This window comes from Balaenoptera musculus, chromosome 1 (genome assembly GCF_009873245.2).
Source record: "Balaenoptera musculus isolate JJ_BM4_2016_0621 chromosome 1, mBalMus1.pri.v3, whole genome shotgun sequence".
Lineage (NCBI taxonomy): Eukaryota > Metazoa > Chordata > Mammalia > Artiodactyla > Balaenopteridae > Balaenoptera > Balaenoptera musculus.
In genome coordinates, this window is record NC_045785.1 from 11888810 (window position 1) to 11915874 (window position 27065).

General features: G+C 46.4%; 2 protein-coding genes across 5 annotated transcripts in view; one reads left to right on the forward strand and one right to left on the reverse strand.

Moving 5' to 3' along the window:
- DNAJC16 (DnaJ heat shock protein family (Hsp40) member C16) overlaps nucleotides 1-14091 on the forward strand; it is a 37526-nt gene extending 23435 nt beyond the window's left edge. Inside the window, exons 8-15 of the mRNA XM_036858907.1 lie at nucleotides 4657-4787; nucleotides 6460-6643; nucleotides 7623-7805; nucleotides 7948-8024; nucleotides 9157-9237; nucleotides 9329-9427; nucleotides 10000-10170; nucleotides 10676-14091. Of these exons, the coding sequence (XP_036714802.1) occupies nucleotides 4657-4787; nucleotides 6460-6643; nucleotides 7623-7805; nucleotides 7948-8024; nucleotides 9157-9237; nucleotides 9329-9427; nucleotides 10000-10170; nucleotides 10676-11075 (1326 nt within the window). The 3' untranslated portion in view covers nucleotides 11076-14091. The remainder of the gene's footprint in view (nucleotides 1-4656; nucleotides 4788-6459; nucleotides 6644-7622; nucleotides 7806-7947; nucleotides 8025-9156; nucleotides 9238-9328; nucleotides 9428-9999; nucleotides 10171-10675) is intronic.
- On the reverse strand, nucleotides 12491-23576 carry AGMAT (agmatinase). Of its 4 annotated transcripts, none has more exons than XR_005020705.1 (7): nucleotides 23239-23552; nucleotides 22051-22253; nucleotides 19506-19554; nucleotides 18257-18452; nucleotides 17639-17818; nucleotides 13147-13911; nucleotides 12491-13101 (listed from the first exon to the last, which is right to left on the reverse strand). XR_005020705.1 is itself a non-coding variant. In XM_036858916.1 (7 exons), exons 1-7 carry the CDS (start codon nucleotides 23535-23537, stop codon nucleotides 15211-15213), a joined length of 1086 nt encoding a protein of 361 aa, XP_036714811.1. In that variant the 5' UTR covers nucleotides 23538-23576; the 3' UTR covers nucleotides 15083-15210. The 4 variants fall into 4 exon arrangements, 3 of the variants coding, with proteins under 3 accessions (XP_036714831.1, XP_036714811.1, XP_036714825.1); XM_036858916.1 differs by lacking the exons at nucleotides 12491-13101; nucleotides 13147-13911 and adding exons at nucleotides 15083-15284; nucleotides 16031-16115 and having other exon boundaries at nucleotides 23239-23576; XM_036858930.1 differs by lacking the exons at nucleotides 12491-13101; nucleotides 13147-13911 and adding exons at nucleotides 15298-15513; nucleotides 16031-16115.
- Between the last annotated feature and the right edge of the window lie 3489 nt (nucleotides 23577-27065).

A 27065-nucleotide genomic window follows, 5' to 3' on the forward strand; every position in this document is an offset into this window, starting at 1 on the left:
CAACACAGAGGATCAACACTCATTTCACTGAATAGCCTTGATGAAGCAGTAAGAAGTATGAATTTTATTAATATGTAAATTGACACTCAAGTCCACGTCTTTCTGGTATCTTTAATGTTCTCTGTGACAAAATAGGAAGCATGCAGAAAGCTCTGCTGCAGGCCAAGGTGCAGAGGGTGTCCTGAGGACAAATATTTGTGTGGTTGCCTAACTCAGGAGTCTTGAACTAGCCACTTTTCTTTTTTTTTTTTTTTTTTTTTGATGGAACATCATTTTTTTTTTTAATTATTCGCTTTATTTATTTATTTTTAAATTTATTTATTTATTTATTTATTTATTTATGTCTGTGTTAGGTCTTCGTTTCTGTGCGAGGGCTTTCTCCAGTTGCGGCAAGTGGGGGCCACTCTTCATCGCGGTGCGCGGGCCTCTCACTATCGCGGCCTCTCTTGTTGCGGAGCACAGGCTCCAGACGCGCAGGCTCAGCAATTGTGGCTCACGGGCCTAGCTGCTCTGCGGCATGTGGGATCTTCCCAGACCAGGGCTCGAACCCGTGTCCCCTGCATTGGCAGGCAGACTCTCAACCACTGCGCCACCAGGGAAGCCCGGAACATCATTTTTTACTTGAAAGAATAATTGACGGAAAACTATGGTTACTCAGAGTTAGGCAGACATTTTCTTGAAAATGAATGAAGTGAGCCTGGCATTTTAAGGGAAACAACTCACAGTATCTGTTGCCGATGATAGAATCCAGGCTTCCAAGGAAATTATAATTTTGAAAAATTTGTATCAGCCATCATGACCTTGATAGCTTCTCAAACTTTCTTATGAGATTGGTTCATCGATGTGATGCATTTTTTCATATGAATAAGAAAATTTGTCAGCGTCTGGGAGATCAGTGAACCAATATTTTTCGAATGACCATGCATGAGTAAAAGATCCATTCTAAGTGCAAGGCGATCAGTGAATTTTACTTCCTTTATTTTTGATCCGTGAATTTTAATTTAACAGAGTACTAAAAGTTCATTGATGGGAATTCCCTCACAGTCCAGTGGTTAGGACTCTGCACTTCCACTGCAGGGGCACAGGTTCGATCCCTGGTTGGGGAACTAAGATCCCCCATGCAGCGCAGCCAAAAAAAAAAAAAGTTCATTGACTCCATATAGCAACGAACCTTTAAGAAACTACCATTTGTCCAGTTTCGGTGTAGTGGCAAAGAAAAATATCCATAGTTATCTGAAAAGCTATTAAAATAAACCTCCCTTTTCTAACTATGTATCTGTGTGAGGCTGGATTTTCAACCAGAACAATATATGACCCCCGATTGTGTATAGAAGCAGATATGAGAATCCACCTATCTCTTCTATGAAACCAGACATTAAAAAGATTTGTAAAAATGTAAAGCAGTGTTAATCTTCTCACTAAACATTTTTTGGTTTTGGAAATTATGTGTTTTTTGGGTTTTTTTAATGTTTAAAAAAAGTTATTTATGTTAACATATATGGCTTTATTTTTTTAAATGATTAAATATATATATATATATATCTTTAACTTTACTAGCTAATGTTTTCCTAAGTACATTTCCACCAATCATGTGTGAATGTTCCATTGCTCCATATCCTTGCCAACACTAGACCAATTTAATTTTTCTGACATGAATGGTGTTGATTTTTATCAAATACTTTTTACACATCCATTATGATTATCCAGAGTTTTCTTCTTTCATGTTCTGTAATGCGCTAAATCATATTAATCACTTTCTAGTGTTAAACCTAACTTGCATTCATGAGATAAATCCAACAGGATCATTATTTATATTATGCTTTCAGTATATTGCTGTATTCAGTTTGCTAACATTTTGTTTAGGACTTTAATATTTATGTTCAGAAATGAGATTGACTTTTAACTTCTCTTTCTCAAGATGCCCATGTGAGGATTTGAATCATGAAATGAGATGGGGTGTGTTCTCCCTTTTTCTCTTCTCGGGAAGACTTTGTATAAGATTAGATTGTCCTCCTTGAAAGTTTGGTCAAAACCACCTATGTAAAGCCATCTCAGCCTGAGTTTGTGTTTAAGGAAAGATTTTTGACTACTGACTCATCTTCTTTAATGGTTATAGAACTATTTAACTCTTCTCTTTTTCAGATATTGTTTTATTTTTCTAGAAATTTTTCTGTTTCATCTAAATTTTCAAATTTAAATGTATATGTGTATATATATGTATATGTATATATTTTTAGTTTCTACAACATAGGGAGTGATTCCTCCTCGTCATCCTTTTTTTTAAAAATATTTATTTATTTTTTTGATTGTTCCAGGTCTTAGTTGCAGCAGGCTCCTTAGTTGCAGCTCCAGAGCTCCTTAGTTGTGGCTCCCCAGCTCCTTAGTTGCAGCACTCAGGCTCCTTAGTTGTGACATGCGAACTCTTAGTTTTGGCACGCACGTGGGATCTAGTTCCCTGACCAGGGATCGAACCCTCATTGGGAGCATGGAGACTTATCTACTGTGCCAGCAAGTAGATCCCTTTTTTTCTTTTTTTAATATTTATTTATTTGGCTGCGCCGGGTCTTAGTTGCGGCACTTGGGATCTTCGTTGCCACGTGCAGAATCTTCATTGTGGCATGCAGGATCTTTAGTAGCGGCATGCAAACTCTTAGTTGCGGCATGTGGGATCTAGTTCCCTGACCAGGGATCAAACTGGGGCCCCCTGCGTTGGGAGCGCAGAGCCTTAGCCACTGGACCACGAGAGAAGTCCCTCGTCTTCCTTGATAATGGTTATTTGTGCCTTCTCTCTTATTTTCATGATTGGTTTTACCAGAGGTTTGTCAATTTTATTAGCTCTTCCAAAGAACCAATTTTGGTTTTGTTAATTCTTCTTCTTATATATTTATTTTGTTTTATTGATCTCTATTTTCATCTTTACTATTTCCTTTTTTCTACGGTTGTATTTTTGCTGTAACTTCTTGATATGGATGTCTAGTTCATTAATTTCTTTTCTATTATATTCATTTTAACATTACTCTCCAAGTATTACTGATACTTTATCTGAGTCCCAAAGTTTTGATAAATAGTATTTTCATTAATCACTTCAAATTCAAAATATTTTCTTATATCTGATATGCTTTCTTCTTATATCAATAAGTTATTCAGAGTTTCTTAATTTCTAAACAAAAAGGGATTTTCTGGTTTCTATCTTAACATTGATTTCTTGTTTAATTGTGGTCAGAGAAGCTACTATATATATAATTTCAGTCCTTTGATATGTATGAAAGTTAGTAATAAAGTGGTCATATTACAGTTTTGTTGTCCACCTTTTATACTCAGTAACATTGTTACTTTGGAGTTTTGTGGGGGTTTTTGTTTGTTTGTTTTTGTTTTTTTGGCCACACACAGCGAGGCATGCGGGACCTTAGTTCCCCAGGGATTGAACCCGTGCCCCCTGCAGTGGAAGCACAGAGTCTTAACCATGAGAATGCCAGGAAGTCCCAGGGAGTTTATTTTCAATTGTTCAGTTTCCTATCAATCTTGCAGTAAATTTGCCTAAAAATTCCAAATTATTGACTTTTTAAATCAGCTAGCGTAGGGCTTCCCTGGTGGCGCAGTGGTTGAGAATCTGCCTGCCAATGCAGGGGACATGGGTTCGAGCCCTGGTCTGGGAAGATCCCACATACCGCGGAGCGACTAGGCCCGTGTGCCACAGTTACTGAGCCTGCGCGTCTGGAGCCTGTGCTCCGCAACAAGAGAGGCCGCGGTAGTGAGAGGCCCGCACACCGCGATGAAGAGTGGCCCCCACTTGCTACAACTAGAGAAAGCCCTCGCACAGAAACTAAGACCCAACACAGCCATAAATAAATAAATAAATAAAAATTTTTTTTAAAAAAAAAGAATTAAATCAGCTAGCGTAAAACAGTATACAAAAGTTGTCCAGTGAAAAGAGCACTTGATTTTTCCTTTGACCTGAAATAGCTACGTCATTGCTCTCAGCCCTGCATTTTTTTTTCTTTTTTTTTTTTTTTTTTTTTTTTGTCTGTGTTGGATCTTTGTTGCCGCCCGCAGGCTTTCTGTAGTTGTGGCGAGAGGGGGCTACTCTTCGTTGCGGTGAGCAGGCTTCTTATTGCAGTGGCTTCTCTTGTTGCAGAGCATGGGCTCTAAGCACGTGGGCTTCAGTAGTTGTGGCACGCAGGCTCAGTAGTTGTGGCTCGTGGGCTCTAGAGTGCAGGCTCAGTCGTTGTGGCTCACGAGCTTAGTTGCTCCGCGGCATGTGGGATCTTCCCGGACCAGGGCTAGAGCCTGGTTCCCTGCATTGGCAGGTGGATTCTTAACCACTGCGCCACCAGGGAAGTCCCAGCCCTGCATTTTTTAAAAAGATCACCACATGTTTATCTGCTCAAATGAGTCTGACTTACGTGGTTTTATTACTTTAGCCAGGATCAGGCACTTCTTTTTTTTGTTTTTTTTTTTTGGCCGCGCTGCACAGCACGCGGGATCTCAGTTCCCTGACCAGAGATCGAACCTGTGCCCCCCGCGTTGGGAACATGGAGTCTTAACCACTGGACCGCCAGGGAAGTCCCTCAGCTACATGTTTATTAAGCTGTAAGTAAAGCCCATTTTCAGTGAGAAAACTGAATCAGAATCCACTGTCTCTTGGTTTTTCTCCAGGCCCGAGGTATGAAGAAACAGGTCATTGATGACTTTATCACCCAAAACAAGTATCTGTTGGCAGCCAGGCTTACCAGCCAGAAGTTGTTCCATGAACTCTGCCCCGTGAAACGGTCTCTCCGACAGAGGAAGTAAGGACTGAAGGCTTTGCCCCTGCTCATCAGTGCAGCAGAGGGGCATGTTGCGTTTTACTACAAGGCAATTAAACGTCGACCCTGAGACAGTCAGAATTTATTCTTCATGGAACAAATATTGATGAACAACTATGACAGTGAGGGGTATAACAGCCCAGGGCACCTTAGGACCAAATTATTGGGTGTGCCAGAGAAGATCCCCCTAAGAGGTAACACTTTAGCTGAGCCCTAAAGGATGAGTAGATTTTGCCGGGTGTCAAGGAGAGCCTGGGTCACCGTAGCAGCATGGAGTAGGAGAGAGTTACTCTTCCTACCAGAGTATTCCACACAGGGTGAGCCTCTGGGGGTCTTGGAGAAGGTCTTGGAGAGGAGCCAGGTTAATGACTAAACAGTAGAGAAGTGAGGGTACTGAGGAAATGGTAAAATAATTGAATGGGAATAGCAAGGCTGAGGCATACTTATTCATACAGAGTGTCTAAAGTCTGGAGATACAGGGAAAATACTTATTATACCTCTTGCAGATTAATGAATCAGTGCCTTTAAATTTAGGGCTGTTTCATCTGTGAAAGCTGTCTGGATATGAAAGGAAAACATTTTGATCACGTTATGTGAAAATACAACTAAAATATTGTTTAAAATAGGAAAAATTCCCTGTGTTTCCAGACTTTTCAGTTTCGTTTATAGACTAAGAGGAGAAAGACTTTAATTAAATGTAAGGCAGGTGATCCTGGACTTTAAGGATTGTTGTTTATACCGCCTTCAGAAAATATCCCCAATCCACGCGCTCCTCCCCTTTGTTAGCACCGCCAGCCTAGCCAGGTCACTGTCACCTCTCGTCGAGGCCACCGTGTTAGCCTCCTAACCTCCTCTGCCTCCACTCCGCTCTCCCACCCTCAGTCAGTTCATGTCAGCCAGCGATCCTCCTAACACTGTGAATTGGATCGAGTCCCCCGGTCTCAGCGTCTTTGCACTTGCGGTGCTCTCTGCCTGGAGTGCTCAGACCCCACTTCCTCTTATGGCACCTCCTTCACGTCTCTGCTCAGCCAGTCTGATGGAGCGTGACTCCCAGCCCACCCTTGACTCTCTCCCCTTCACTTCTTTTCTTTTTTCATAACACTTGTCACTACTTGTCATGATCTATCCATCTATCTATTTGTTATCTGCCTTCCACACTGGAATATCAGCTCCATGAGGGCAAGAACGTTGTCTGTCTTACCTGGCGTCTATTGAGTGCTCAGTAGTATTTGAGAGAATGAATGAATGATTAGATGAACTTTCCCTTGGCACCACTACAAAGGAAGCCCTTCAGAATGAGGCCCAGTGGCCCTGGCCTCTGATAGGCTCCACCAGCCCTGCCTGCGGTGGGAGAACTGGAACAGGTGCCTTCTGCGAGGCCCTTCTGCATCAAGGGTTCAGTGACCATTGCCTTCAAAGGCATCTCTGAATGTCGTGACGTTTGGTTTGGGGAGAGCATCACCAGTGTAGAAAGAAGCAGGCCCTTAATGCCTTGGACATTTTCTCTCATTAGAGGCTCCCCCATGAAGCTTTCATTCCTAAAACATGCTCATTCACTTTGTAAATGAACGTCTCCTCTCTTTCACCTTCACTTGCCATTCAGGTTCTAGCCATGGCCTCAGGGATTAACGTCTTCTCTTTTGTTGACATGCAGGTACTGTGTGGTTTTACTGACCGCTGAGGCTACCAAGTTGAGTAAACCCTTCGAGGCTTTCCTGTCCTTTGCTCTGGCAAACACACAGGACACAGTGAGGTTCGTGCATGTCTACAGCGATCGGCAACAGGAGTTTGCCAGCACCTTACTGCCAGACAGCGACACGTTTCACGGAAAATCAGCGGTGAGTCGTGGATGCTGTCCTGGTCTCGAGCTCTTCACAAGCACGTGGCACTTAATTCTGTGTCCTCCTTCCTCAGGAGTTTTCAGTATAGATTCCAGGAAGTCCAGGAATCTCTGAAGCCTGTTTGTTCTGTTTTGTTTTGCCTTATGTTTTCTGAGTGCTTGGAAGCCATTTGACTTTTTTTTTTTTTTTAATTAAAGTATAGTTGATTTACAATGTTGTGTTAATTTCTGCTGTACAGCAGATTGATTCAGTTATATATACATTCTTTTTTATATTCTTTTCCATTATGGTTTATCACAGGATATTGAGTGTAGTTCCCCGTGCTGTCCGAAGCCTGTTTTCAAAGCACTCCTAAACTGGTCTTTTACCATGCTGATTTCACCTCCTAGATTTTCAGCCTTGGACCTTCACAGAAAGCATCTTCCCTCTGGGTAAAGATTAAAGAGCGTCAGCCCTTTTCACCAGCCTTTCCCCTTGGCAGGTCTAGGCTTACAGTACCTAGTTTGTAGACTCTTCCTTAGGCTACCAGTAATAGGCTTGCCAAATGTCTCCCTTCTGTGCTTCTGCCTCTTTTACTTCATCCTTATTGATCTCATCTTCCTTTCCCCTCCTTCATCATCACTCTCTGCAGAAGCATGAAATTCTTCTCTGTCTTTTTCATCATCTTGGTAATTATGGAAAAATCTCTCGAAAAAACAAAGGTTTCCTTCTTTATGACATTAAGTCAGAAGTTATAGAACAAAGTCTATTGAGAAGAAAGAGCTTTAACTTTAGCAAAAGCTCTGGAAAGTCACCATAAAACTAATTTCTTTTGTTAGAAAAATGTAAATCTCTTGCAAATATTGTATACTCATCCATACCTGTGTTTGAGCTTCACTAGACCCATTTTTTCCATCCTCCCTGAAAAAAACCCAAGCAACAGTAACTTCACATTCTTTTGGGAATTCTCATGGTTTTTCCTCTCTTTTTCTCCCAGGTGTCTATCTTAGAAAGGCGCAACACAGCAGGGAGGGTGGTGTATAAAACCCTGGAGGATCCCTGGACCGGGAGTGAGAGCGATAAATTCATCCTTTTGGGTTATCTTGACCAACTGCGGAAAGACCCAGCTCTTCTGTCCTCGGAAGCTGTGCTCCCCGACTTGACCGATGAACTTGCCCCTGTAAGCACGTAGCCCAGGAGAGTGGGCACCGGGCAGGGCTCCTGAGCCCCCAGAGCAACAGTGCCATGTTGGAGGCGGGGGACTTCTCCCTCCGGGGCTCAGGGGTCCAGGCCTGACCGTCACCCATTTTCTCCTTCAACAGATTTTTCTCCTTCGGTGGCTCTATTCTGCTTCTGACTACATCTCAGACTCTTGGGACAGCATATTTCACAGCAACTGGTAGGAGTATTGCCAAGTTTGAATTTCTTTCTGTTACTACCAGGACTGCTGTTTTTCTTTTGAAAAGAGTCCACTCTTCTTTGATTTCAGTGTGGACTCCATAGGCAGGTGGAAGAGTGTTTACATATTTTCAACAACTGTTCCCCTTTTTCTTTGTTTCAGTGACTTCCCTTTTTTTATATTTGCTGATTGACCCTTTCCCACTGGTGGGGAAAGAAACGATCACCCCTGGCCGCCCCTCCAGCTAGCAGAGCCTGGGACCATCCTCTTCATCAAAGCACCTCTGGTGTCCAGCACAGGGCCTGACACACATGGAGTCCAGTGAATAGATGCACAAATGAATCAGTGAATTAATCGGAGAAGGGAGGGCTATACCACTGCCACCCCAATGAGACCATGAGCTCCTGAGGACAGACCATGTCCCACTCACGTTCGTGCTTCCTGGCCCCCAGCCCAGCTCCTGAAAAACAGCAGGCCTTTGATGGGTGTTTGTGGGTGAATAAAATTTCAGAACACCTAGTGGAGATCTTGAGAAGTCAACTTTTTCCTCCCTTCTCCTCCCCTCTGGGCCACATCTGAATTATTCTGGCCAGAAAAAAAAAAAAATAAATCAAAATAAAGGAAATAATTCCACAGACCTTTTAGTCACCTGATACTACCCTTGACATTAGAATGTTCCTCCATGTTCACAACTTAAATCGTTTGTTACCCCTCTTATTGTTTCCTTCTGCAGAATTTATTCAGCACAGCCTGAGACACAAAAACTTTTTGAATAAGTGATCTGTGCATTAGAACAGTGAGGGAAAAATCTCTGCTTTCACCACCACCACCACCCAAAAAAACCTCTATTTGTATGAGATTAGAAAGTGTCAGACTTCCCTGGCGGTCCAGTGGTTAAGACTCTGCACCTCCAACGGAGGGGTTACGGGTTCGATCCCTGGTTGGGTAACTAAGATCCCACAAGCTGCACGGCGCAGCCAAAAAAAAAAAAGGTGTTTGTTGATGTGAAAGCTTTTTGGTTTGGGGTCGTTTAGGGGTTTTTTTGAGCCAGAGAGAAGAAACCTAAAACCGTTAATTGGCACGTCACAGCAGCCCACATAGAGCTGACCAGAGCCTGTGAACTTCCTTTTAGGCGGGAAATGATGCCCCTTCTGTCCCTGGTCTTCTCTGCCCTCTTCATCCTCTTCGGCACTGTCATTATTCAGGCTTTCAGGTAAGCGCCTCCGTGTCTGCTCAGCGCCGTGTCTGAAGGGTGCGCCCCAAACCTTACAAACCTTCTGTAAAACTCCTTTTCCTTACTTCAGTGACTCAAATGAGGAGCGAGAGTCAAGCCCTCCAGACAAAGAGGAAGCCCACGAGAAGACCGGGAAGACAGAGCCGAGCTTCACCAAGGAGCCCAGCAGGTTGCCCTAACCAAACGCCGGCACCTCGCCCTCAGTAGCAGCCCCGCAGACCGCGGGGTCTGATAAGCAGCGTCCAAGGGTCTAGTAGAGCTAAGCACTCTGGCTCCCCTCCTTGTGTGAGATGTGGATTTAGGCAAGAGTCGCAGCTGAGGAGTGTTGACTGAGACTGCCTAGGCGTTCAGACACAGGACTAGTTATCTTCTCCTCAGTACCCTGAGTTTCTCAATCCCAGATTTAATAATGAAGGCGGGAAGGAAGCAAAGAAGCATGTCAGGGAGATGCTAGATGAGCCAGAAGCAGAGAACGGTGCGTCACCATAACTGTGTTGACGGCCTTCATCCTGTCCTAAAGCCGCTTCTACACCAACTGAACGGCAGCGCCGGCAAGGCTCTTTATAGGCCCGGGATAAGCAAATCGGGGTCAGTCCCGCCCTGCCCATGTGTCAGGCTCAAGACTATTAAATAACATAGCTAGTCTGGTTAGAACATATCATTTTCTTCCACTTGTTCCTTTTAAAAGTCATGGCATTCCCTTATCCTACAAGATCTTAATTCCTCAGTTTTTCTCCACAGCAAGATTCCTAAAAAAGGCTTTGTGGAGGTGACCGAACTCACAGATGTAACGTACACCAGTAACTTGGTACGCCTGAGGCCAGGCCACATCAACGTGGTCCTCATCCTGTCAAATTCCACCAAGACCAGCCTGCTGCAGAAATTCGCTTTGGAGGTCTACACGTTCACTGGGTGAGCTCCTGTGTGCACGTGAGAGGGGGCGGGGGCTGTGGAAGGAGGACGGGGAGAGCCTGCATTCTTGGGTAAGGAGGGAGCTGGAGGGGCTTTATCCATGCAGCATGATGTTGCCTGTGACCTTTCCAACCCAGGCCTCTAAGCCATCATGTGGGGACCTTTCTTCCCCTTGACTGTTGGTTCTGAACAGAAGAGCTTGAACTCAGCCTTCCCTGAGCCCTTTCAGGAAACTCTCTTCTCTAGCTCTTGTGTCTTTTCCTGAAGCCAGACACTGAGAGTGATGTGAGTGACACCCAGCAAGGGACAGGAAATGGATGAGGGGCTCTTGCCGCCATTGTAGAAGCCCTCCAGGTCCCGCAGAAATCCTTCGTTTCTTCCGTATTCAGGCCCCACCCAACACAAAGCCTTTTCCTATTATTTAAAATCTGACTGAGGTACTTGTGTTCCCTGCAACTAAATGTGTCGGGAAATACCCTAAATCCTCCTTCTGTCCTTCCTACAGGAGCAGCTGCCTGCACTTTTCCTTCCTGAGTCTAGATAAACACAGAGAATGGCTGGAATACTTACTAGAATTTGCTCAAGATGTGGCCCCGATCCCAAACCAGTACGACAAGCATTTCATGGAGCGTGACTACACGGGCTACGTACTGGCTCTGAACGGCCACAAGAAATACTTCTGCCTCTTCAAGCCCCAAAAAACAGTCGAAGAGGAGGAAGCCATGGGGTCGTGCAGTGACCTTGACTCTTCCCTCCATCTGGGTGAATCTCGAGGGAAATCTTCTTCTGGCCTTGGATCCAGGCCCATCAAAGGAAAATTGAGCAAGCTGTCCTTATGGATGGAACGGCTGCTGGAAGGCTCCTTACAGAGGTTTTATATCCCGTCATGGCCTGAACTAGACTGAGAATTTCAAAAAGAGGCTCGAACTCTTCAGACTTTTTAACAGGCCCCTGTGAACAGGTATTTTCAGGACTCAAACTATCACAATGGACAGAGTATAGATTTTAGATTATTCTTCCAGAACAGTGGCTAGAAGAATCTTTCCTTTGTCCTGTTCTAACCTAGGAGTGAAGAACACCACACGCTGAATTCCCCAGATCAGAATACTTTCCTTTGGGTCTTTTTTCCTCATTTGAATGCCACACTATTTAAAATAGACTGCTCATTCCCTCTTCCTTTGTCGCCCCACCCCGTGCTCGCCCCCCCCCCTCCCCTGTCCTGTCTCTGTGCTGTGGGAGAAGCACAGGGCTGGACCCTGCAGCAGAGCCTGGGGGGACCTCGCGAGCCTGGTGTGCTGCTCGGGCCATCTCTCCCCGACCCAGCCTCGGCCGTGCTTCTGCCGCGGTGCATGCTGTAACGGTGGGACAACCCACCGCAGCTTCTGGGCCCTGTGTCTCAAAAGAGGCCTAGTTCCAAGCGATCTTACATTAATGGTTTTTTTGGTAGTAAATGGCTAAAAGTATATTTGGGGGGTATCCTCCTACAACAGCTTGTCAGCCACGGTTTTAAAAGGTTAGGAATGAGTGGGGTTTCTGCACATACGTTTGGTTTTCTTCCCAAGACAAGAGAAGGGAGGGCTGGGCAGTGCCTGAGCGATGCCTTCGTGAGCATCCCATCAGCCCCTCCCGAACGCTAAAGGTAGCTGGGGAGGGATCCGCGTGGCAAGAAGTACTGTAATGACCTTGAGCCCTTTACCTGTATGTTTTCAGATGCCTTTCTGCCTCTGTCAGTTGTAGGGTATGGATATTAGGAGCCATAACTTGTAATCTTGCTCTCTGAACGTAGAGATAAGCTGCTATAAGCCAGTAGATGTTAAACTGAAGACACATTATTCCTGCCGTGAGTCAGGCTCAAGGAACCTCTTCCCTACAGTGATGTCTCTTTAGTAAAATATCGGACATATCTTTGTATCAAGGAACTTAAAATTTCTCAGCAATTGTATTTTGAATACTGTTACCCCAAAAGTACTGTATCTTCAAGTCCCCTTTGGTGACAAGTGAGCCAAGACACGCTCTAGACTCCTGTTTTGCTCACTTTGAGCTTCTGGCCTATATTCTGATGTCTCATCTTAATTGTTTTCACTCTTAAGTTACAACTGCTTCACCAGTAACAGGGTCAGACCTGTCATCAGCACCCCAGCTCGCTGAGCTCCAGTGAACGATGGACCCCAGGCGGGGCCCTACCAGCCAGTTATAGAGAGCTTACCTTTTCTTTTTAGAGCACACCACCAGTGGAGTTTGGACAACCTCAGAGAGTTCAAATGTCAAAACAACTTGCCTTTTTGTAAAGTGAAGGGTCAAAATCAGTGATGGGACAAAATAGGTTAATATTTTCTTTAATCGTAATTGCTTTAAACTAAGCCATTTGGATTGAGCTACAGTGGCAAGTAACAAATTATTTGAGCCCAGAAATTCCTAGTTTTCATGGAATCTATAGCTTTATTTAAAAAAATAAATCACTGCCAGGCTTTATTTTTCCACATGATCCTCTAAAAGTGGATGTTTATTCTGATTGCCGTATCTCATGGCACCTGGCCTAGGTAGAACTGATCAAGGAATTCATTTTTGGCTCTGTGATGCACCAAGTCCTCAAAATTATTTTCTGCATCTCTTATGGCCAAGTTGCTTATATGAGTAGTGTTTTGGTTCAGTGGTAGGTTTTTATTTTTTTAATTTCTGGTACTAATGGGATTCCTGACCTTAATTTCTGAAAACCAAAAACACCCCAGATTCATTCACTTTAAAAAATTGTATCATTAAAATAAAAAGCACCTTCAGACAGCTGCATCTTTCATTTGTATAAAGAAAGGAAAGTGATAATGGTGAAAACGTTCCTAGGAAATATTTCAATCCAAAAAAATCATCTACAGATCCGTTTGGGGGCTGGTAGCTATGTCCCCCAAGAGGAAACTGGGAAGCTTTTAAACTGACCTTTACTCTTTTTTTTTTTTTCACACACACACACTATTTTCTGACCTTTACTCTTGACCACCCAAGCCTTTCCTCCTGAATGTCATTTCCATGAATTTGTTTACTTTTGTGTCAAATGTATGAGCCACTGTCTTGGTCAACCAATGCTATCATTTCTCTTACTCACATATGTAATCACACAGACCCAATTTTGGCTTTAAGTTAACTTCCTAGTCTTCGAGTATCTTGAAACTGACAACGTTGATGTTTTCAGAGGTGGGTTCTTCTGATTGATACAGACTATGCATCATGTTGAGCAGATGGGGACAACTGGCCTAAAACAAGCCTTTGTAGATATACGCACCCATTTAAAAAAAAATTTTTTATTAGCCCAGGTGTCGGTGGCACAATCTAACACAGAGTTCATCACCTCCAACTAGGCAACATTTCAGCGAGCAAGCCTGCCCTAACTCCCATTAGGCACCACAGTCTTGCTGCCATCGCTTATTGACCATGAAAACTTGGTTGTGGTTTCAAATAGTAGGTTGATTCCCTCTTTATTCAGTACATAAATGTTTTCCTGCTATAGAAAGAAGTGGGATCTGAATGTGTTTTAAGTGATTTGCATTGTTTGGGAAAAGGGATTAGGAGCAAACACTCAAACATTTTTTTCTAAGTAAAATTCTTGAAAAGCTGATGCAAAACATTCTTTACAGCTGAAACGCTGGTCACGTCCAAATACCTGACATTGTCCCTTGAAACAAACGCAGCGTGTCTGCTGCCGAATCTGTTCAGTTTGTCAAGGAGGATGATTATACTTTCGAGACAGACCTGAAAAGAAGGTGAATATTTTGCACTTTTGATACTCTTAGGAACAAATAACTTATTTGGCAAATGGTGTCTTTTTTATGTTGTTTTTGTTTTGTATTGTGAACAGGCACTGAAGCTGATGTTATTTTGTTTTAAGAATATTACAGACTGGAAACAGAAATAAACTATTTTAATGTGTGATGATTATGGGTAGCTCTTATGTCACAAGATGATGATTTGACCGTGGACACATTATCAACAAAATTGAATTCGCATGTAACTCAGCACATGCTTAAGGTCATCACGCCTCCACTGCAGATTTCGGGAATTGCTGTCGTAGAGGGTGGGTCAGCTTGAAGAGAAGATAATGCAAAACTGAGGCTCAGAGGGAGTGGGTTAAGGAAGGCTCACTAAGAGCCAGCTGATGTCACCTGGTCTAGAAGACATTCGTGCATCTTCCTGGGCTTTTGAGTGGGAAGTTTCTTTATTAGGATCTGCATGTTATTTTTTCTTTCAAACTTTTTTTATGTTCACGATGGTCCTAAAACCAAGATGCTCCTCAGAGTAGGGGCTGTATTTTAAAGGAAGATACTATAGAAATATGGAATGTTCTTCTACAGTATTATTTCATAGGGTTTTTTCATTTCATTCCTCCAGATTTTATTAATTTTTTTAAATTAATTAATTTATTTATTTTTGGCTGCATTGGGTCTTTGTTGCTGCGCCTGGGCTTTCTCTAGTTGGGGCGAGCGGGGGCTACTCTTCGTTGCGGTGCATGGGCTTCTCATTGCGGTGGCTTCTCTTGTTGCAGAGCACGGGCTCTAGGCGCGTGGGCTTCAGTAGTTGTGGCTTGTGGGCTCTAGAGCGCAGGCTCAGTAGTTGTGGCCCACGGGCTTAGTTGCTCCGCGGCATGTGGGATCTTCCCGGACCGGGGCTCGAACCCGTGTCCCCTGCATTGGCAGGCGGATTCTTAACCACCGCGCCACCAGGGAAGCCCCTCCTCCAGATTTTAGATAATCTTAAACTAAATTCTCCATCCCTTTTCCTTTTATCCTCCATCACCATTCATCAAAGGAAAAAAAAAAATCAAAGCAGCACAAGTGCATTTTTTTTTAAGTTAATTCAAACACCTTAGGAATATTAGCTGTTTGGATTAGAGTTCTACCGTAAGCCCCGACTGTAGAGCCACCGATGACACTTTTAGCAGAACGTTTTATTGGCATAAACTCTTTAGTGCTCGCATTGCTTGCACATAAGCTCTTGTGGAGAACCTGTCATCCAGGCAAGCTCTTGTTTATCTTGAACGTCGTAGCACAAGACTCAGACGACTGTCACTTTGGGGAGAACACACAGCATCTCAAACAGCAGGTTAGCTGCCACGAGGGCTGTGTTTCCTACAAAGCAGTGAAAAACACAGACGTGAACACCGCCCAGACCGCCTCCCGAGGCCGAGCCTCTCGGGCTCCTCAGCCTTTGTCCCTCTGTGCTTCCTCTTCCAGAGTCCTGCCTTGTGCGCTCCTCTGCGGTTCCCCACCGCCCCGTGGACATGCTTTCCCTGGCGTTCTCTCCATCAAGCATCATTCAGAAATGGTATTTTATAATTCAGAAGGCTCTCTGTTTATTCTGAGAACAGATTTCCCCCAAAGGAAAAACTATCATGTTGGTGTGTAGCGTATTTACTATCTATCCTTTAAGGCTAACAGGTCTAACCCTGTAAGTTTTTCTAGATTAAAATTATTGGGATGGCATCGGCTTTGAATCTCTCTCCTAAACCAGCTAACTCCCCCCACTTTATCAATATTAATAAATATCATTTATGTCTTGAGAACTCACTTTTCAATGAAATATCCAAGGCAGCTGGCACTGGGCAGCCCTATCGCTGAACTGCACGCTGGTTTTTCTCTCTCTTCTGCTGACGGGTGGGCCAGCTAACAACCCTTAGCCGCCTCCCAGGGGTTTTGTTAGGATTCATTAGCTCACATCCATACGGTGTACAGTAACAGGTTTATTTTCTTCACTGTAGGACATACTCAGCCGGTTCCCGAGTGATATAAAGGGACCCATCCATCTACTTATTAACTAGATTAATACAATTTAAACTAGCCGCTGCCTACAGATCACATTTGTCTCCCTTACTCACCAGAAGGATCGTACGGCGGTGAAACCTCCACAAGATCACAACCCACCACGTTCAGGCCTTGACAACCCCGGATGATCTCCAGAGCCTGTCCGAGATGAAGCTTGAGTTGTCCAGAGAGGTAATCATTGACAACAGAAAGCAACCAGTAGAGGCCTCCATGGCTTTCTCCCAACACGGGCCTGCCCTTCGACTTGGAACTGTCGCTTTCCCTCAATAACCATTCATTGACCACCAGGAACCCTGGTGGGATCACAGAGGCAAACAAACCAATCGCTTCAATGCCAGCATGAAGGGCTTCAGGAATAGTATGAGCACATGTCGCAGCCTGAAGAGGCTGGGGACGGCTCCCCCAGGGTGGAAACACTTAGCTCAAGGAACTGACCAACCAGAGGAGTAGGGGGAGGGCAGCCCAGGGAGAGGGAAAGACGCATGCAAAGGCGCCAAGATGGAAGAAGTACTAGTAGTCAGACGTGGCCGGAGATAGGATGAGTGAGGGGGGTGGCAGGAAGAGCGTCACTTTGCTTCCGTTCTGCAGGTGGAAAGCGGGAAGGATGCGAAGCCGAGGAATGAGAAGTGTGTTCTAGAAAGCCGACGGGAACTGGGAAAGGCTTCAGAGAGCCAGTTATGACCGTCCTCCTTTCCGAGAGGATAGAAGATAGTTGATTAGCTCAAGCAGTCTTCATTCATTTACTCCAGTATCTGTGAGTACCTCCTGCTTATACGTCAGACACTCTCCTCGGCTCGGAGAGTAGTGAACAGAGCAAAGGTCCACCCCTGGGGCTTTCCTTCTCGGTACAGCCACGCTCCAGCTCTGCCTCCCCGTGTTCACGCTGAGCATACCATGGGAGCTCTCTTCAGGGGTTTCTAAAACTCTTGAACTACCCTGGGAGGTGTTAATCCCACTGTGCATAACTTTAAAATTTAACACCAAAAAGGTAAGTTTGGTGTCTGAACAGGGGGCACTACAATATTGTCCCCATGAACAGGTGGACCAGAGGCAGAAAGACCAAATAACGGACTATTATATCCCAGATAAGAAACGAGGGGGCTTCTCTGGTGGCACAGTGGTTAAGAATCCGCCTGCCAATGCAGGGGATACGGGTTCAAACCCTGGTCCGGGAAGATCCCACATGCTGTGGAGCAACTAAGCCCATGCACCACAACTACTGAGCCTGCGCTCTAGAGCCCGTGAGCCACAACTGCTGAGCCCGCGTGCCACAACTACGGAAGCCCGCGTGCCTAGAGCCCGTGCTCCGCAACAAGAGAAGCCACTGCAATGAGAAGCCTGTGCACTGCAACGAAGAGTAGCCCCCGCTCGCTGCAACTAGAGAAAGCCGGGGCGCAGCAACAAAGACCCAACGCAGCCAAAAATAAATAAATAAAATAAATAAATTTAAAAAAAAAAAAGAAACGAGGGCCCTTGCCAAAATCAGTCACTCATCAATAAGGGAGAATCCAAACCTGTGATCAGCCCTGAGCGCAATAAAGGTCCAGGTGCTCTGATTTTAAAAGCCCATCCTGATTTCTAAAGACTCAGTTCAAGTCCCAGGAAAGTGGGGAGCTAAGTATCCTCACCCACAGGAAGTGTCACTGGTGGAGCCTCCTTACCTGACTAGGGGTGAGACCAGCAATTTCGGGTGTCCCTGTCCCTGGGGCATAGGCAGGGTCCAAGCCGTCGATATCAAAGCTGATATAAATGGGTCTGACTCCCATCTGCTGCCTCACTTTTCCCATCAGAGGAACCAGTGACTTCATCCAGCAGTCTTCGGCCAGGACCACCAGGAAGCCCTGAGAAAGAATTGAAGAGCAGAAAGTTGACACTTGGGCCTGGCAGCATTTACTGGGCATTTCCTATAGGCCTACCCCGTGCTCAGCTTATGTGCACCTCAAAGTTGACCCTCGATCTGCATGAGGAGTGAACTCTCATCCCCATATCAGACCCATCGCCTTGGGTCTGGACCTCCTCCACTCTTTTCCAAGCCAGCAGCATCCAAGGGCTTGGTTTGTTTCTGCTTGTCTCCCCTCCCCAGCAATAAGAGGCCTCCTCTGCCTCGTGAACTACCATCCCCGCTCCTATCTGCTCCACATGATGCGAACTCACCCTTCTGTCCCCACTTTGAGCTTGATTAGCAAAGTCCCTTTTAATCCCTAGCCTCCATTGAGTGGGCAATGGAGAGGAAGGCACTTTGGGGCCGGGGACAGAGGGAGGGGCTTTCGGCCTGTCACCTGGCTCCGGCTGTATCTGTAGGTATCCAAGGTCATGGAAGAGCCCCGGATGCCGATCTGTACCACGCGCTTACAGTCCAGGAGTCCCTCGTCCACGCACCGGCGGAAGGGCGTCCCGTGATAGAGCTTCTCACCCAGGGCCGTGTCCGCCGTGTCCATGTGTGCGTCCACGTGCACCAGCCCTACAGGCCCATGCCTGATGACAACAGGGCGGCTCAGAGGCCAGGCCTCCCAGTGGGGCCTGAACACCACCACCCTCCAGGCCACCAAAACTTGATGACAATTCATAGCCGTGGAGGGGGGACCTGGCATCAGTTACCAGCTTTGCAACTGGTTTCTGTCTTCAAACCGCTTAGCTTCTCAGAAGAACAATAAGCTCAGAGAAGTCAGGCAGAAAATAGTCATGTGCTTTAGCTGACACTTCCTACCTCTCACCCAGAATTTTCTTCACTGACAGATGGAGAGGGCTGGGAGGATGAAAATAAAGGGTGGCGGCTCAGGTGAGCTCGTCTGAAGGCTCAACTAACCAGCACCACCCTTTCTCCAACTGCGGTACCAAGAAGCAGCTTCCACTCAGCTCTCTCTCTATAATCCCCATCAACCCTGCCAGCCGCCCAAAAAAAAACAGACAATCCAAATCAGTGCCAGGCAAACACAGCTTCCAGAAAAGCCTTGTACCCACCCACCCACCTCCAACCAGAATGCCACCCACATAGCTTTCCTCTATATGAATTCTGGAGCTGCACCACCTTGGCCCATCTGTCTATTTCTCAAACTAACTAACCAAAATTAGTCAATCCCTGGTAGATTTTCACTACTGGAAAAATCCATCTTCTCATCCTCCGGGAAAGGGGCCCTTTCAGGAAAAAACAGGGCCTCTCCTCAGCAAGCAACACCATTGTGCCTGTCAGTATTCGTATTTGGCCTTTGCAGCAAAACAGAAACTGAAGTTAACTGGGGTTGTGTATTTCACTAGGGGCTCATCTTCCAAAAACAGAGGCAGATGCTGAGCGTGTATACCAGAGCAGATCTAGGGCAAGGGCGGGTGGCCAGGGTGTTAATAATAAGTTGTCTTGGCTCCCATCTGGTGACTGACAGACACACCTGGAGCTCGACCTTAATTTTGATCCATAGAAGCAACTCAATGGGGAATTTCCTATCATCCCCAATAACCTGAGCCAGCAGAGGTCGCCTGACGCCATCTAGCAGAAAACAACTCATTCCCCAGCTCCTGCCTTTTGGGACTTACTTTTCTGCCATCGCTTGCAATATAGGATAGGTGATTGTGTGATCTCCACCTTCAAGGAGAAAAAAAAGAAGAAAACATCTGGAACGTGGATAAGATTCGAGGACCATGTATCACCTAAAACGATCTTTAATTTGCCCAATTCTGCCACCCTTTCGATTAGACTGGAAGAACTATAACCCCAGCTAAAATATGGTCTTGTTCAGTGGTGGGGAAATGGCCACTAAATGTTTGACATTACATTGTCATTTAAAAGAGGAAATTAAATTAAGGCTTATAGGGAAAATGCTCGGACCAGCTCTGTCCAGTTGAACTTCCTGCAGTGACACGCACGTTCTGTATCTGCACTGGCCAACATGGTGCTCACTAGCCATTGGCTACTGAAATGTGGCTCATGCAACTGAAGAATTGAATTTTTTATTTTATTTAATTGTAATTCATTTAAATAGCCACATGTGGCTGGGGGCTACCATAATGGACAGCACAGACCTAGAAAAGTATTACCATTGATAATTATTAATAACAACAATACCTAATATTTATGGAAGCTTAAAACATGCCAGTCACAAAGCTGGGCACTTTATATGCACTTTTGTTATATGCCCCTGACACAATATAAGAAGGTAGGTGGTGGTACTTTTATTCCCATATTACAGATAAGGAAATGAAGCATGAATAGCTAGTGAGAGGTGGAGCTGAGATTTCAAACCACGTCAGCCAGAAACCCCACTCCTTACCACTATGCTCTGCAGGCTAGGCCCTCTCATTTGGCAAAAATAAATTTGGATATTTAGAAAAAGGTACTATTTTGACTATTGGTGAACGGGAAGAGAAAGAACTGCTACCGTGAGAGTGGGGCAGGGTGGGGGAGGGTAAGAGGAAAGCTGCTCTATAGATTGACATAGACCCTGACAAGAGGAAAAGACCCCCTTGCAGTTCTCTCAAATAAAGTCATTGAAACAACGTCCTTGGAATAGTTAAAAAGTCACAACTAAGTCCCTGCTGGCAGCCTCCTCAGGCCTGGCATCAAGGGCTGGGACAAGGTGAGATGGATAGAGGCACTTGCAGGATGCAAAATTGAAGGGACACCAAAAAAACTCAGTAACTGGGGAATTCCCTGGCGGTTCAGTGATTAGGACTCTGCGCTTACACTGCAGGGGGCCTGGGTCCCAACCCTGGCCAGGGGACGAACGAAGATCCTGCAAGCTGTGTGGCCAAAAAAAAAAAAAACTACTCAGTAATCAAGATAAATACTATTTTAATGTAATATTTTTAAAAATCAAAATCAATGCAAAAAAAGAATCCATGATAGGGACTTCCCTGGTGGCACAGTGGTTGAGAATCTGCCTGCCAATGCAGGGGACACAGGTTCGAGCCCTGGTCTGGGAAGACCCCACATGCCGCAGAGCAACTAAGCCTGAGAGCCACAACTACTGAAGCCCGTGCGCCTCAGAGCCTGCATGCTGCAACTACTGAGCCCGCGTGCCTAGAGCCCGTGCTCCACAACAAGAGAAGCCACCGCAATGAAAAGCCCGTGCTACTTTATTTATTTATTTTTCTTTTTTATAAATTTATTTATTTTATATTATTTTTGACTGCGTTGGGTCTTTGTTGCTGCACGCGGGCTTTCTCTAGTTGCAGTGACCAGGAGCTACTCTTCGTTGCAGTGCACGGGCTTCTCATTGCAGTGGCTTCTCTTGTTGCAGAGCACGGGCTCTAGGCGCGTGGGCTTCAGTAGTTGCAGCATGTGGGCTCAGTAGACGTGGCACGCGGGCTCTAGAGCGCAGGCTCAGTATTTATGGCGCACAGGCTTAGTTGCTTCGCGGCATGTGGGATCTTCCCGGACAAGGGCTCAAACCCGTGTCCCCTGCATTGGCAGGCAGATTCTTAACCACTGCGCCACCAGGGAAGTCCCTTTTTTTTTTTTTTTGCTGTGTTGGGTCTTCGTTGCTATGCGTGGGCTTTCTCTAGTTGCGGTGAGCGGGGGCTCCTCTTCCTTGTGGTGCGCAGGCTTCTCACTGCGATGGATTCTCTTGTTGCAGAGCATGGGCTCTAGGCACGCGGGCTCAGTAGTTGTGGCACATGGGCTTTGTTGCTCCGCAGCATGTGGGATCTTCCTGGACCAGGGCTCAAACCCACGTCCCCTGCATTGGCAGGCGGATTCTTAACCACTGCGCCACTAGGGAAGTCCCCCGTGATAAACTTTAAAGAAAGATAGGATCAGCAACTGTGCTGTTCTGAGCCACATTGGAACCTGAGGCAAAAAGGGAAATCAGTAATATGTATTGCTGACTTTTTGGCACCCCTTAAATTTTGCACCAAGGTGAATGCCTCACTTGCTTCACCCTGGTCCATCCCTGTCAGTCACATTAGTCCGAAAATGTAAATATCCTCTCCCCAGGGGTTAAAATAAATGAACTAAAAATGTTCCCTTTCCTATTGTCTCCATATTGACAGTGGCTCACCCTGGAGAAGTAACCGTACTCCAGCTCATGATAAATAGACCCTGAGCTCAGAGAACTACCCTCTCCCTTGCAGATGCCATTACCCAAGGTCAGAGGAATACAGCCAGCTGCTACAATTTTCTGATAGGCTTCTCGAATTAGGCGGCAGCTGTCCTGAAGGTTGTAAAGATTGACATTCACATCGCCTAGGTCTGCAACCATGAGGGACTGGAAGGGGAGAGCTCCTGTGCTAGGGTTGGCTGGCCGAAGCAGCACTGATTCTTCGCGGATCCGTCGGGGTCCAAATCTGGAGGAGAAAGAATCAGGCTGTGAGCCATCCCTAAAGGTTTAGAGGCCCTGCCTAGGCCGGGGCTTCCCAGGCTCTGTGCTGGGGCTGGCTGACTCTTAGTTGCAGGGGGTAGGGGTCATCCTGTATATTGCAGGATGTTTAGCAGCAACCCTGGTCTTTACCCACTAGATGCCAGTAGCACCCCTTCCCCCACGTTGTGATAACCAAAAATGCCTCCAAACTCTGCCAAATGTCCCCCGGGGGATAAAGTCACACACACGGTGAGGACCACTGATCTAGGCTATATAGTGAAGAGATTAAAGGTACAGACTTAGAAGCCCACCAATCACCAATTTACTAAATGGCATTAGATAATTTCTTAATCTCCCTGAGCCTCAATTTCCTAAACTGTTGCTGCGGAATCTAAATAGCTGATGTTCAATAATTAGAAAAATCGATTTTACTTCCTCTACCTTGATCTTAGGAAAACTGCCTTATTTGGGGGACTTCCCTGGCGGTATAGTGGTTAAGACTCCGCATTTCCACTGCAGGGGGCATGCGGTGATCCCTGGTGGGGGAACTAAGATCCCGCAGGCTGCGTGACCAAAAAAAGGAAAAAAATTGCCTTATTTGGAGCAAATTCTTGAGTCAGGTGACATCTAGAGGTTTGGGGAAGGGGCAACCAGCTTCTGTTCTCAAACCTATGTCCCCTGCTTCTGTAAACCGGGGGTACCCACAGCCACCATCCCAGCTAGGCCAGGGAATGGGGCAGGGAGAAGGCTCAGTCCTTGAACCCCCTTTCTTTACCAATGGATGACACGGCTGAGCCCTCAGGGTTGCTTGAGGGAAACCAGCTGTCTCTCAAAGGATTAGGGGCACTTTGGAGCCAGGCACTGGCTTCCAACTCGACCCTGGGTGAGGGAAAGCGCCTCTCCATGAGTTCTGTGTGCGCAGTGGCCGCCAGGCTGTCCCAACACGTGTCCCCGCGTCCTTCGGGGCTTACCTCGCCCCGGGCCGGTTGGAGGTCCCAATGTCCAGCGGCACCCCGATGAAGGCGGCATCCAGCCCCTCGGGGGAGGCCTGCACGGGCAGCCGCATCATGGAGCAGATGCCCACCGACCGGGCCACGAACTCGGAGCTGGGAGGTTGGTTCCGGGGGGCGTCGGAGGCCTGGCGGCTCCGGCTGCCGCCGGGGTCGCAGAGCCCCGCGGCAGGACGCGCGCGGCCCCCGGGAGCCAGGCCCCGCGCGCCCCCGCCGCCCCCCAGGCCCCGGGCGCAGCCGGACGCCAGCAGCCGCAGCATCTCGCCCGCCCCGCTGGTCCCCGCAGCGGCCGGGGCGAGTGTGCCAGCGCCCGAGACGCCCCGGGCTCAAAGGGCAGGGGCGCCTGGAGATCACGGGGCGGGGGGTGGGGAGGGGCCCAGGGACCGGGCCGCTCTCTCCTGCACACCTTTCTGGACTTCGGCCTCTAGCCCCTTTCGTAAATAGAGCCAGGCCCTCGGCTCCCTACTGACGTCCACCACACTGCCCCACGTGGGTCCCTCCCCACCAAAATCAGGCCCTTGGCAGCTTCTTCTCCCAGAGTAACACCTAATGCAACTTCCCTGGCAGTCCAGTGGTTAAGACTTTAGGCTTCCACTGTAGGGGGCACGTGTTCGATCCCTGGTTGGGGAACTAAGATCCCACAAAAACCTGAAAGATTTGAAGAGTTAAGACCTTTCTCTAAGCGAGAGAAATTGGAGCATTTTTTAAAAAATAATGTACCAAGAAATGTCTGGGTGGGAGCCTCAGGGAGCAGAGTCTTTCTAAATTAACCTTTTTTAAAAAGGACTTAGAGGCGAGCCCACTAATGTGCAGTCCTCTTTATCCCTAAGGGGGAAAAGAAAGAAGTGATCTGTAATGCAGTTATGGGAGCCATTTTGTGGTATTATATATTTTTTAATCTCTAGAACCTGAGATTGAATGGAAAAGGCCCGAGTTTGCATTAAATTTGTCCCTTTATATAAAATCACGCATTAAATCACACCACCCTGCAGGGTGAGGCAAAGTCTCCTAAAGATCAATAGCAGGTATTCAGTGTGGCAGTAGGCTGCCAAGCAGGTCCCTGCCATTTTCTGGAGCAAATGCAACAATCTCTTGGTTATTCCCTTAACACCTTTTTATTTTTTAATTTATTTTTATTGGAGTATAGTTAATTTACAACGTTGTGTTAGTTTCAGGTGTACAGCAAAGTGAATCGGTTATACATATACATATATCCACTCTTTTTTAGATTCTTTTCCCATATAGATCCTTACAGACTAGTGAGTAGAGTTTTCTGTGTTATACAGTAGGTCCTTACTAGTTTAACACCCTTATGCCTAGATTCTACCACTATTTCTTTCTCACAAATATTTGCCTGCCTATTATGTGCCAGGCACTATGTGACAGCAACTCCAACCTCCCTCTTCATCGTTCGCTACTGCCGAACACGCCCTTCCTTTAAATCTTCCGCAGGTGGCTTCTTTGACCAGGTGTGCCCCTGCTCTCCGAGGGCTCCTTCTCTGATGGCAGTCTCTTCCAATATCAAGGTAACCATTTTCACCTAGAGGCAGATAATTCATAACCCAAATCCCAGCCCTGGGCTCCAGTCACCCATTTGCTAACTCCCTACCTGCTACCTGGATGTTTTGACAACACCTCAGGTGGGCTACAAGTTCAGCCAGCAACTTCCCACGTCCCTCTCTTTTTTTTTTTTTTTTTTTTTAATGTTTGTTATACATGTAGTATTTTTTTTTTCTTTTTTATTTATTTTTGGCTGTGTTGGGTCTTCGTTTCTATGAGAGGGCTTTCTCTAGTTGTGGCAAGTAGGGACCACTCTTCATCGCGGGGCGCGGGCCTCTCACTATCGCGGCCTCTCTTGTTGCAGAGCACAGGCTCCAGATGCGCAGGCTCAGTAGTTGTGGCTCACGGGCCCAGCCGCTCCGTGGCATGTGGGATCTTCCCAGACCAGGGCTCGAACCCGTGACCTCTGCATCGGCAGGCAGACTCTTAACCACTGCACCACCAGGGAAGCCCCCACGTCCCTCTCTTTGATCCTGCCCCTCTCCCCCACCATCCTTTGATAAGTCGTGATGGTTTCCCATGTGAAAGCTCTCCACGGCTACTCTGGTTCAGGCCTTCCCACCTCTAGCTTTCCAGTTGGTCTCACCACTGCTAGTATCACATAGACTTTCCTTCCAGATAAAGCTTCCTGAAGCCAATCCACCTTTCTAATCGTATTTCCTATTATGCATCTTCACGCCCTTATCTCTCCAGCCATTGTTCACCTTACACAGCCCCACTTTCTTGCCTCCTTTCCTTTGCTGGAATGCTCTCTCCCTAGCTCCCATCTCCACATGCCCAATGTTCAGCTGAAACCCATGCTTACACGACTCTCTCCGTAACCCTCATAAAACCTTAACACTTTTCTACCTGGGATAAGTTGGGATCTGGAATCAGAAACAACTTAAATCTTGGGACTTCCCTGGTGGTCCAGTGGGTGAGACTCCGTGCTCCCAGTGCAGGAGGCCCGGGCTCGATCCCTGGTCGGGGAACTAGATCCCGCATGCATGATGCAACTAAGAAGTCTGCATGCTGCAACAAAGATCCCGTGTGTGGCAACTAAGACACGGCGCAGCCAAAATAAATAAATAATAAATAAATAAATTTTTTTTTTTTTTAAAAAGAAAGAACTTAAATCTTGGGTCCACTATCAGTGAATCTCAGTCATTGTTGGCAGAATTTCCAAATATTTTATATTATTTACCAGTTAAAGGATTCCCTGGCGGTCCAGTGGTTAGGACTCCGAGCTTCCGCTACAGGGGGCATGGGTTCAATCCCTGGTCGGGGAACTGAGATCCCGCATCCCGGGCAGCGCCGGCCAAAACAAAACAAGACAAAAACAAACAAAGAAACACCTATATAATTTACCAGTTAAAATTTCCCTAGGGAGTTCCCTGGTGGCTTAGTAGTCAGGGAACTGAGATCCTGTAAGCTGTGTGGCACAGCCAAAAAAAAAAAAAAAAACTTCCCCAAAAACTTTCAAGTAAATCTGTCACTCCAATAACTCATCATTTAACCTAGCCCACCAATGTGTACATCCTTAAGGCACCCCAGTCAGGGAAGGGTGGACTTAACATGTCAATCTGAGCAACTCACCCTTTTGAACCTATTTCCTACTCTGTAAAATGGGATGATAATCTTTACTGGTGGTTCTTATGAAGGTTAAATGAGGTCCACTGTGAAAGCATTGTAAACCATACATTGATAAATAATAGGTAGTGTTATCATTGCATGTTTTATTTCCTCTCCTGCAGAGTTTCCTCACCATGGTCATAGCACACTGGTATATTGCAATTGGGTTACAGGTTGGATACAACATAAAGATCCCATGGCCCTTGGGGCTGCCAGCTAGACCAAACACCTCTGGGTGCATGCAGCCCATGGGGAGCTCCTGCGGATATGATCCAAGTAGAACAGAGTCTGACATCCTGCCTTTCAATCTCTACAAGGAGGCAGAAGGATCAGGAGCATTTGCTGCTTGCCATGTGTTACCACCTGGCCATCAACTTCAGAGGCCAGCTGCAGAGTGCGCCGCTGCACGTTACAGACAAGCGCCCAGGGCCCTGCTAGAGGAAGTGAGTTCCAGGGGCCGAGGAGGAGCAGCAGCAACCCAAGATGCAGCTGGTCAGGGCTGGCGGGGCGAGGAGACTGGTTGGAGGGCTCTGGCCAGAGCAGCCCCAGATGGCTGACCCAAATCTGTCTTCACATAGTATCAGATATTTCTGTCCATTTTTGGCTGGTGTCCAAGC